The sequence below is a fragment of the Salvelinus fontinalis genome, chromosome 11, assembly GCF_029448725.1.
Source record: "Salvelinus fontinalis isolate EN_2023a chromosome 11, ASM2944872v1, whole genome shotgun sequence".
NCBI classification, from domain to species: domain Eukaryota; kingdom Metazoa; phylum Chordata; class Actinopteri; order Salmoniformes; family Salmonidae; genus Salvelinus; species Salvelinus fontinalis.
Window position 1 is genome coordinate 22,314,029 of NC_074675.1, and position 10,543 is coordinate 22,324,571.

General features: G+C 40.7%; 1 protein-coding gene across 1 annotated transcript in view; it reads right to left on the reverse strand.

Annotated features, from left to right (window-relative positions):
• Positions 1-10,543, reverse strand: part of LOC129865281 (copine-8-like) — a 134,989-nt gene that overhangs the window by 81,595 nt on the left and 42,851 nt on the right. The window contains exons 3-5 of the mRNA XM_055937927.1: positions 10,492-10,538; positions 9,832-9,935; positions 3,924-3,963 (exon numbers count right to left, since the gene is read on the reverse strand). Coding sequence (XP_055793902.1) covers positions 3,924-3,963; positions 9,832-9,935; positions 10,492-10,538 — 191 coding nt within the window. The remainder of the gene's footprint in view (positions 1-3,923; positions 3,964-9,831; positions 9,936-10,491; positions 10,539-10,543) is intronic.

Genomic DNA, 10,543 nt, shown 5'->3' on the forward strand with positions numbered 1-10,543 from the left:
CTCATAGGACTTCATGTTGCACAATACATGTATGCTTTGTTTGATAAAGTTCACATTTATATCAAAACATCTCAGTTTACATTGGCACGTTACGTTCAGTAGTTCCAAAACATCCAGTGATTTTGCAGAGAGCCACATCAATTTACAGAAATACTCATAATAAACATTGCTAAAAGATAAAACTGTTATGCATGGAATTTTAGATCCACTTCTCCTTAAACCTGTCTAGGATCAGCGTGGCGCTAGCGGCACTCCCCCCCCCCCCCCACTGAAAAACCAGTGCCGCGAAATTCAAAAAAAATATTTTTTTAAATATTTAACTTTCACACATTAAAGTCCAATACAGCTAATGAAAGACACAGATCTTATGAATCCAGTCAACATTTCCGATTTTTAAAATGTTTTACAGGGAAGACACAATATGTAAAGATGTACATCTATTACCTAAAAACACATTAGCATATTCCACCATCTTTTATTTGTCCACCAACACCAGTAGCCATCACCAATTCGGCTAAACTAAGATATTTATAGCCCCTAACCAACAAAAAAACTCATTAGATGACAGTCTGATAACATATTTATGGTATGGGATAGGTTTTGTTAGAAAAAAGTGCATATTTCAGGTATATGGCATAGTTTACAATTGCACCCACCATCACAAATGGACTAGAATAATTACAATGAGCAACGTGTTTACCTAACTACTAATCATCAAACATTTCGTAAAAATACACAGCATACACGAATCGAAAGACACAGATCCTGTGAATACAGACAATATTTCAGATTTTCTAAGTGTCTTACAGCGAAAACACAATAAATCGTTATATTAGCTTAGCACATAGCAATTAGCAGCCCAGCATTGATTCTAGCCAAAGTGAGCGATAAAAGTCAACATCGCCAAAAGATATTAATTTTTTCACTAACCTTCTCAGAATTCTTCCGATGACACTCCTGTAACATCACATTACAACATGCATATACAGTTTGATCGAAAATGTTTATATTTAGCCACCAAAATCATGGTTAGACAATGTGAAATGTAGACAAGCTGGTAAAGAAAACGTCCTTGCGCCACTTAGACAGTGATCTACTCTTATACATAAATACTCATAAACGTGACTAAAAAATATAGGGTGGACAGGGATTGATAGACAATTTAATTCTTAATACAATTGCGTTATTACATTTTTTAATTTATCCTTACTTTTCAATACAGTTTGCGCCAAGCGAAGCTACGTCAAAAAACATGGCGTCCTAAGCCACTAAAATGTTTCGACAGAAACACGATTTATCATAATAAAAATGTCCTACCTTGAGCTGTTCTTCCATCAGTATCTTGGGCAAAGGATCCTTTCTTGGGAGAAATCGTCTTTTGGTGGAAAGCTGTCCTCTTGCCATGTGGAAATGTCAACTACGTTCGGGATGAACTGAAAAGCGTGTCCAACTTTTCACATCGTTGCAAAAATAAATGTCCCAAAATCGCACTAAACGGATATAAATTGCTATAAAACGCTTTAAATTAACTACTTTGTGATGTTTGTAACTCCTATAACGAGTGAAAAGATGACCGGAGAAATATAACAGGCTAAACTAACGCTTGGAACAGGAGAGGGTCGGTGTCTTCCACGCGCGTTACGCAGCAAGAAAAGACTTGCTAGCTAAAGGTTTTTTTCATTTGTAGGGCCTGTGAACGAGCAATCGAGCCCGTTGGAATCGTCATCACGTAAAGGCATCCAGGGGAAGACGTAAGAAGTGTCCGTATAGTCATAGCAACGACAGAGCCCTTTTAAATGACTTCAGAAAAGTGGCCAACGTTTCTCAAATCTGACTCCATGTCAGGGAAATTGCTGTAGAATGGGCTCTGTTCCACTTAGAGACAAAATTTCAACTCCTATAGAAACTATAGACTGTTTTCTATCCAATAATAATAATAATATGCATATTGTACGATCAAGGATTTTGTGGGAAGCCGTTTAAAAAATTAGCCACATTAGCATAAATAGTCTAAACAGCGCCCCCATCCCCAACAGGTTAATGCAACCGCTGTGTCAGATTTCAAAAAAACTTTACGGAAAAAGTAAACCATGCAATAATCTGAGTACGGCGCTCAGACGACAAATCAAGCCAAACAGATATCCGCCATGTTGGAATCAACAGAAGTAAGAAATAGCATTATAAATATTCCCTTACCTTCGATGATCTTCATCAGAATGCACTCCCAGGAATCCCAGTTAAATAATAAATGTTTGTTTTGTTCGATAATGTCCATCATTTATGTCCAAATTCCTCCTTGTTTTTCGCACGTTCAGTACACAATCCAAACTCACGACGCGCGTGCGAGTCCAGCGGAAAGTACGGACGAAAAGTCCAAAAAGTTATATTACAGTCCGTAGAAACATGTCAAACGAAGTATAGAATCAATCTTTAGGATGTTTTAAAATGTTTTTAAATCTTCAATAATGTTCCAACCGGAGAATTCCTTTGTCTGTAGAATTGCTCTCACATGAACGCGCGAGACTAAGCTCGTGGCTCTCTGGCAGACCTCTGACTCATTCCCCTCTCATTCGCCCCCACTTCACAGTAGAAGCATCAAACAAGGTTCTAAAGACTGTTGACATCTAGTGGAAGCCTTAGGAAGTCAATATGACCCCATAGACACTGTATTCTATAGGCAATGAGTTGAAAAACTACAAACCTCAGATTTCCCACTTCCTGGTTGGATTTTTTCTCAGGTTTTTGCCTGCCATATGAGTTCTGTTATACTCACAGACATCATTCAAATAGTTTTAGAAACTTCATAGTGTTTTCTATCCAAATCACTAATTATATGCATATTCTAGCTTTTATGGCTGAGTAGCAGGCCGTTTACTCTGGGCACCTCTGTGCACCTTTCATCCAAGCTACTCAATACTACCCCTGCAGCCACAAGAAGTAAACAGCAAATATCACATTTACATAAGTAAACAGACCCTTTACCCAATACTTGTTGAAGCCCCATTGGCAGCGATTACAGCCTCGAGTCTTCTTGTGTATGACGCTACAAGCTTGGCACACCTGTTTTTGGGAAGTTTCTCCCATTCTCTGCAGATCCTCTCTAGCTCTATCGGGTTGGATGTTGAGCGTCAGGTGTGTTAGAGTTGGGCTGATACGAAATCCTGCACACATGCGGCCCTTGCTCTAGGACTATTTCCATTCAACTTATTTTAATTCATTCACTGAACAGGTGTCCAAGGCGAAAGTACCGATCTCAAACTCCTTGGGGGGAGCTAGCAGACAGAGATACATTTGTGGAATAGAGTGGTGCGCAGAAGAGAGAAAGGGACCACATGAATGAGCAATTCCCAGAGTGTGTGACAGGCACAGATGGGGTCCTTGTGGTAAGACTGCAGTGGGTAATATGCATCTCTTATTCTAGATTTTATAAGAACAGATAAGATCAAAATAGATCCCATCGGAATGTGTGTGTGTGTGCCTGCCTGCCTGTGTCTGTTTGTGTCTGTCTATCTAAATGTAAATACAATAATATAATTTTAAAGAAGAATCAGGGTTTATTGTGTGTCAACAAAGACAGACTGATGGCATTGTTACATGAAATGATTGTTATCTGTGTGTTTTTTATTCACAGCGATGACAATAGACAGGCGAGGGACAGGGAGGGTAGAGAACACACAGCGCATCACATGGAATTAGGAGCGGGTGAGAGCGAGTGCATGAGTGCACAGTTATGCTAAAACACACTGGCTACCCAGGGAAGGTAACCGCACTATGAAATACTACCCCAGTCATTACAGAACAGAGATTAACTACTGTAGTAAGGGGGTGCTAATGACAATAGGATGTACCCCCAAAGCACACATGCAGACACGCGCGCACACACACACACACACACACACACACACACGGAAAAAGAGACTTACATGTTTTGACAGGTTGGCGCTCTTTGAGTCGACATCGTACCTGGAGAAGAGAAGAGAAACACACTGTTAGAGGGGCATGGAGATGACAGCAGTACAGCTGGAAGCAGCATGTGATTTACAGAAGGGGACACTCAGTTAGACCGCTCAGTAAATGTATAAAGCAATGATGTCACGCAGAGTATCATTAAGTCTTCTTGTGCTTTTCAATCATTTTAGTATCCTGAAATGTCAAAGTGGAGGACTCCCTGGGTGTTTAAAACCTCTTTGGGCTAGGGGGCAGTATTTTCACGTCCGGATGAAAAGCGTGCCCAAAGTCAACTGCTTGCTACTCAGGCCCAGAAGCTAGGATATGCATATTATTAGTATATTTGGATAGAAAACATTCTGAAGTTTCGAAAACTGTTTGAATAATGTCTGTGAGTATAACAGAACTGATTTGGCACGTGAAACCCCGAGCACAATCCATCCAGGAAAAAAATAAATTGAGCTCAATCTGTTTTCCATTAGTTTTCTATGGCAATCCCTTTTTATACTTGCAGTTGTTATGGCATCCACTAGATGTCAACAGTCTTTAGAAATTGGTTGATGTTTTTCCTTTGAGAGATGAAGAAGTAGCCCTTTCCTTTCTGAGTGTCAAGCCAAGTGTACTTTTTTATTTGGTGCGAGCGACCTGGAACTCGCTCCACTTTCATTTTATCCGCTATTGAACGTAGTATATTCCGTCTTAAATTTGATCGATTATTTACGTTTTAAAATACCTAAAGTTGGATTAGGAAAGTTGTTTCAAATGTTTGGCCAAAGTTTACAGGTAACTTATTAGATACTTTGTAGGCATGTTGGGCGAGTTGGAACCAGTGTTTTTCTGAATCAAACGCGCCAAATAAACTGACATTTTGGGGATATAAAAAAGCTATTTATCGAACACAATTACCATTTGTGATGTTTATGGGACATTTTGGAGTGCCAACAGAAGAAGATCTTCTAAAGGTAAGGCATTAATTATATTGTTATTTCTGACTTTTGTGTAGCACCTGCCTGGTTGAAATCTGATTTTCATGTGTTGGTATGCTCGGAGCTGTCCTCAGATAATCGCATGGTCTGCATTCGCAGTAAAGCCTTTTTGAAATCTGACACTGCGGCTGGATTAACAAGAAGTTCATCTTTCAACCGATGTATAACACTTGTATGCTTTATGAATTCTTATTATGAGTATTTCTGTTTTTGAATTTGGCAATTTCACTGGGTGTTGTCAAATCGATCCCGCTAACGGGATTGGCACGCGAAGGGATCCATAAGAAGTTTTAAGTGTTTGTGCGCTTGTGTTTGTATCCTTGTACCAATGCGGGTGTCTGTGTGAGCCAGTTTGGAAAGGGGGGTTCTTGTCCAACAGGGCTGCATTCAGCTGCAGATTCAGGAACCAATTCAAAGTAATTTCACAGTCCAGGTAATTTTACACAGCTACTAAAAATAGACGTCTATTTTTTTAGGTACTTTTTGAAAGCAATTTTATGGAGACTGAGCCTCGCGTAGCTGTAAGAAAAGCAGTGGTACAAAGACCCACTACTGTAGCCCCTGTGGTTTTTCTGACAGTGAGAACCATTACATTTAATCGAAACAAACTACCAAGGAGAAAGGATCACTGCTTGTCAGGCCCTGGTTAAAGTTACAGTCGGCAGTGTTTCCTCTATATGCTAAATCGTGGCCGCCACCCCACCAGAAAAATCTAAATGCGATTGTATTTATTTGAAAATCATTTTGGGGATGGGAGAAAAAAAAAATCTGTGTACACTTAAACAACTAAAACCACATAGAAATTATGTAGAAAAGAAAATGGAGCAATGTATTTTTTTAAGAAGATCACCTTTGTTAGTTCTCAATCACCAAAATAAAAATAGGCATGGCATGGAGCCCCCATTGATTTTGTTAGTCATTTAGATAGCATAAGAACAACAAAATGGTCCCGTCACTTGTATACAGCTGAGACTATTGAAACATTGACCATTGAATAGCTTTCCAAATCCCCAACTGGAGCTTTAACAAAAAGGATGAGCAACACTGCTATACAACATCAGCCATAGAACATAGAATCCATTTACATCACATATTGGAACATCACCTCCCCACTATCGCATAGGCCAGAAATAGACATAACTCTGTTGACAGAAAACATTATGTGTGCCTGAAGGGAAATTGTCCATTCAATCAGGCCAGTGTTTTCATCCACTATCATCTCTGTCAATGTTGTCTCAACAGGATGGCCTTACTCAATTACACACATCAAACAACTAGTAGGCTCTGATTCTGTTGATGGGAGATGAGAGGGAATATTTCTCTCTGTGTGGTACTCGTGGGTCTCTGGGCTCTAGTCCTGTGCCAGCCTCCCCTAAAAAAAAAAAAAACACACACACACACACACACACACACACACCACACACACACACCACACACACACACACACACCACACACACACACCACACACACACACACACACACACACACACACACACACACACACACACACACACACACTCCCCGTCTAGCAAGCAGGACAGATTATGTGGCATACTGCCACTGTCAGTGAGATGGGATGGTGTGTTTGTCATTCTGAGTGTATTGTCAGAATGAGCTCTGGGATGTTTGTTATGTAACTCACAAAGCACTGGAGGCACAGCAGCTCTAATGTTCTATTCCATTGAAACAGATCACTTACATCCATGAAAAAAATCATTTCCTGAGACACACAGCACAAAGGCATGCGTTTTGTATTTATTCAGCCGCCAAAACAAATGCCCCACGACACCTAACACACACACAAATACACACTACCACGTAGACCTATACACATATTTGTGTATAGGTCTGTCCATGATGTACAGTATGTGTACTTGTGTGCGTAGAGCTGTTGCGGTGACCATATTACCGCCACACCGGTGTTAGTAGTACCAACTCTATAATGATCATCAGGTCGCTAATGGCCGGGTACTCAGAACTCTATTGTCCCTCTAACTACTCTGACATCAATGCAAATGGGATTGAAAATCACATCAAACACTTCTCATCGAAACAGTATCGTGCTTTTAAAACTCACCGCACTGTGATTGATCAATTTGAAGAAACGCAACAACAGGTTCAAACTGAGTGAAAAACATGATCGTTGTGGATGCTGTTTCCAAGCCTAACACAACAAAATGGACAGTGTTTTCTAAGGTGATGATTAATTCAAAACAACCATATGTATATTAGAGCTTATGCATCTGCATAGGCCTATACTGTATGAGTCCGAGCCTGAAAAAAAAAACAGAATTAAGATAATGATGCCGTTATACAATACATAGCCTACTGCATATTACACACATCGAAAAATACGAAAAAATACTGATTTAAGACATCCTCGGTACATAATTATTCTAGTCTCAACTAAACAAATTCAGAGTTACCCTACAATTTTCAATGGCCTAGTAATATAGGGCAATTTTTATAATTAATAGGCATTACCTTTAGCTACAGAAAATCTCACCACCATGCGTTTCCATCTCCTCTCCCTCTCAAATCATCAATAGCCTATAGTCGCATCATTCAGCCCATATATTGTTTCATTTCTAATGCATTCTATGGTTGCCAAATAACTAAGTCTAGCGTATAGGACCTGCTTCAAATCATCACTTTTACGCTCAACATAGCCACTTCATAAGCACACTTTTTACTATAACTATTTTTACTATAAAATCATGTAATATAAAATAATGGTACAGGACTTAAGCATATCCTGCCTGCTAAATGTAAATGAACAAGCCCACAGCATGCCGCATAGCCAGATAACATACAGTAGGTCAAATCATATTCTGTTCTTCTGAAATACATTTTCTTCATATCATCATGTTTCTTTAGACGGACCTTCCTAAAACAATGGATTTATTGTGATGCTGTATATTCAATTGATTTATTATACTTTTAATTTTTTTTTATAAATGTAGATGTTCTAAAAGGTGAGCATCAGCAGCTTGTACGCGTGGACATGCTTGTGGTGTGTGTGTGTGTGTGTGTGTGTGTTTGTCTGTGCGTGTTAAGCCTCAGCTCTGACATTAACACAGCCTAGCAGCGCTCCATCACTCTCTTGTCCACCTCTCTCAGAAACCCATTCGACTAGAGTTCCACTCGCTTGCCTGGGGAAATTATATTTCAGACCAGGATAAACAAGAGGGAAAAGCTGCCCTAACTAACCTTTAAACACAGGCTTCCACACAGTCAAGACACCAACCGAGCCATAACACGAATGACAGAATGTTATCACATGTCTACTCTGACCACAAACTAGAAAGAACTACAAGGAAGGAGAAAGCAGGAGACAGGAGGGGAAAGAGAGGAAGGAAGAGAAAGAGTGATCAGTGGGGGGAGAAAGAGAGAGGGAGAGGAAACAGAGGGAGGGAGAGGAGGGAGGAGAAGAACGGAGAGAAAAAGCAGGTAAAAAGAGAGTGAGCTATCTGAGCAGAGCACAGCCATCAGTGGAGGATGTAGTATGCCCCCCCCACACACACACACACACACACACACACACACACACACATCTTAAGCCTGAGGGGAGACACACACAGGTCGTGAACACACACTTTTTCTCTCGCCCTCTCACTCACACACAATTCATCCCAAAAGTGTTCGAAAAGGGTTGAGGTCAGGGCTCAATGCAGGCCAGTTCCACCACACCAATCTCAACAAACCATTTCTGTACGGACCTCGCTTTGTGCACGGCGGTATTGTCATGCTGAAACAGGAAAGGGCCTTCCACAAACTGTTGCCATAAAGTTGGAAGCAAAGAATCGTCTAGAATGTCATTGTATGCTGTAGTGATAAGATTTCCCTTCACTGGAGGGGCCTAAGGGGCCTAGCCCGAACCATGAAAACAGCCCCAGACCATTATTCCTCCTCCAAACTTTAAAGTTAGCACTATGCAAGTAACGTCATTCATCACTCCAGAGAACGCATTTCCACTGCTCCAGAGTCCAACAGCCAACGTTTGGCATTGCGCATGGTGATCCTAGGCTTGTGTGCCATGGAAACCCATTTCATGAAGCTCCCGACAAACACTTGTGCTGAGTGTTGCAACCGAGGACAGGCGATTTTTACACACTACGCGCTTAAGCACTCAGCGGCTCCGTTCTGTGAGCTTATGTGGCCTACCACTTCACGGCTGAGCCATTGTTGCACCTAGACATTTACACTTCACAATAACAGCACTTACAGCTGATCGGGGCAGCTCTAGCAGGGTAGAAATTTGACAAACTGACTCGTTGGAAAGGTGACATGCTATGATGGTGCAACGTTGAAAGTCACTGAGCTCTTCAGTAAGGCCATTCTATTGCCAATGTTTGTCTATGGAGATTGCATGGCTGTGTCCTTGATTTTATACATCTGTCAGCAACGGGTGTGACTGAAATAACAGAATCCACTAATGTGAAGCGGTGTCCACATACTTTTGTATATATATCGTTTATTACGGTCCCAGTCAGGTCATTTCACATGGAGTAAATAATGCTATTGGTATAAATAGAGATTTGTGTATCATTCAATTAGTTGTGTGTATTCAGTTAGTTAGCTGTGTCTCTCTCAGTAAAGGAATGTGTCTTTTACTGTATTAATTCACAGGCCCTAGTTCGTCTTACAGTTGTCCTGACAATGGGCGCTGACACACACACACAGCACTTAATTTTCTCTATCGTATCGGTGAGAGAGTGCCCATGCGACCTCCTGACCCCTCGCATGTCAGAGAGAAATTTAAATACCTACACTAGGCAGGGACACCAATCCGTACTGACAATGCACACTGTAGATACACTCCTTTATACACTATACACACACGTAACTACACAAAGGTAGTGAAAAAGAAAGGGGCACATACAAATGTTTACTTACAGGTCAAATCTCAGATTCTGTCGTTCCTCAAAGAAATAATCCAAGATGAATTTACGAACAAACTCTGGGTTGAGAGTGTTTTCAATCACCTCTGTCCTTCCAAACTTTAGAGAGAGAGAGAGAGAGAGAGAGAGAGAGGATGAAAAAGTTGAGGGTCAAAGGCATGCAAGATATTTCCTCCGGTTGAATGCGGGTATTTGACAGACTACATTCGTGACATACAATTTCTAACGGAGAGAGAGAGAAACGAATTGACCGCTCAAAAAATATCCTGGTGCAATTCAATTTCAAATGAATAAATTAAATATTGAGAATTCATTACTTGAGAGTGACATTACCGATGTCAGAGGGAGCGTCCCAAATGGCACACTGTTTCCTATATAGTGCAATACTTTTGACCAGGGCCCATATGTAGGAAATGGGGTGCCATTTGGGACACAGACAGAGTAATACCTAACACAGCTATCTATAGGGGTTATGTGGGTCCGATATTTCAGTACTTATTAATCATAGGGGAAAATATGCAGAGAAGGGGTTGAGGATTCATTTCATAATTTACTTGTATAAATATTGAGGTTTGAGTGCCAAAGATCATGTTGAATATCAGGCCTTTCAATTCAGTATCTGGTGTACTGTGTAGGCTAACTGAAGGGGACTTACCTCTCTCCACTCCTTATTGCCAATGCCTTGTGTGTACAGAACGCATACTAGA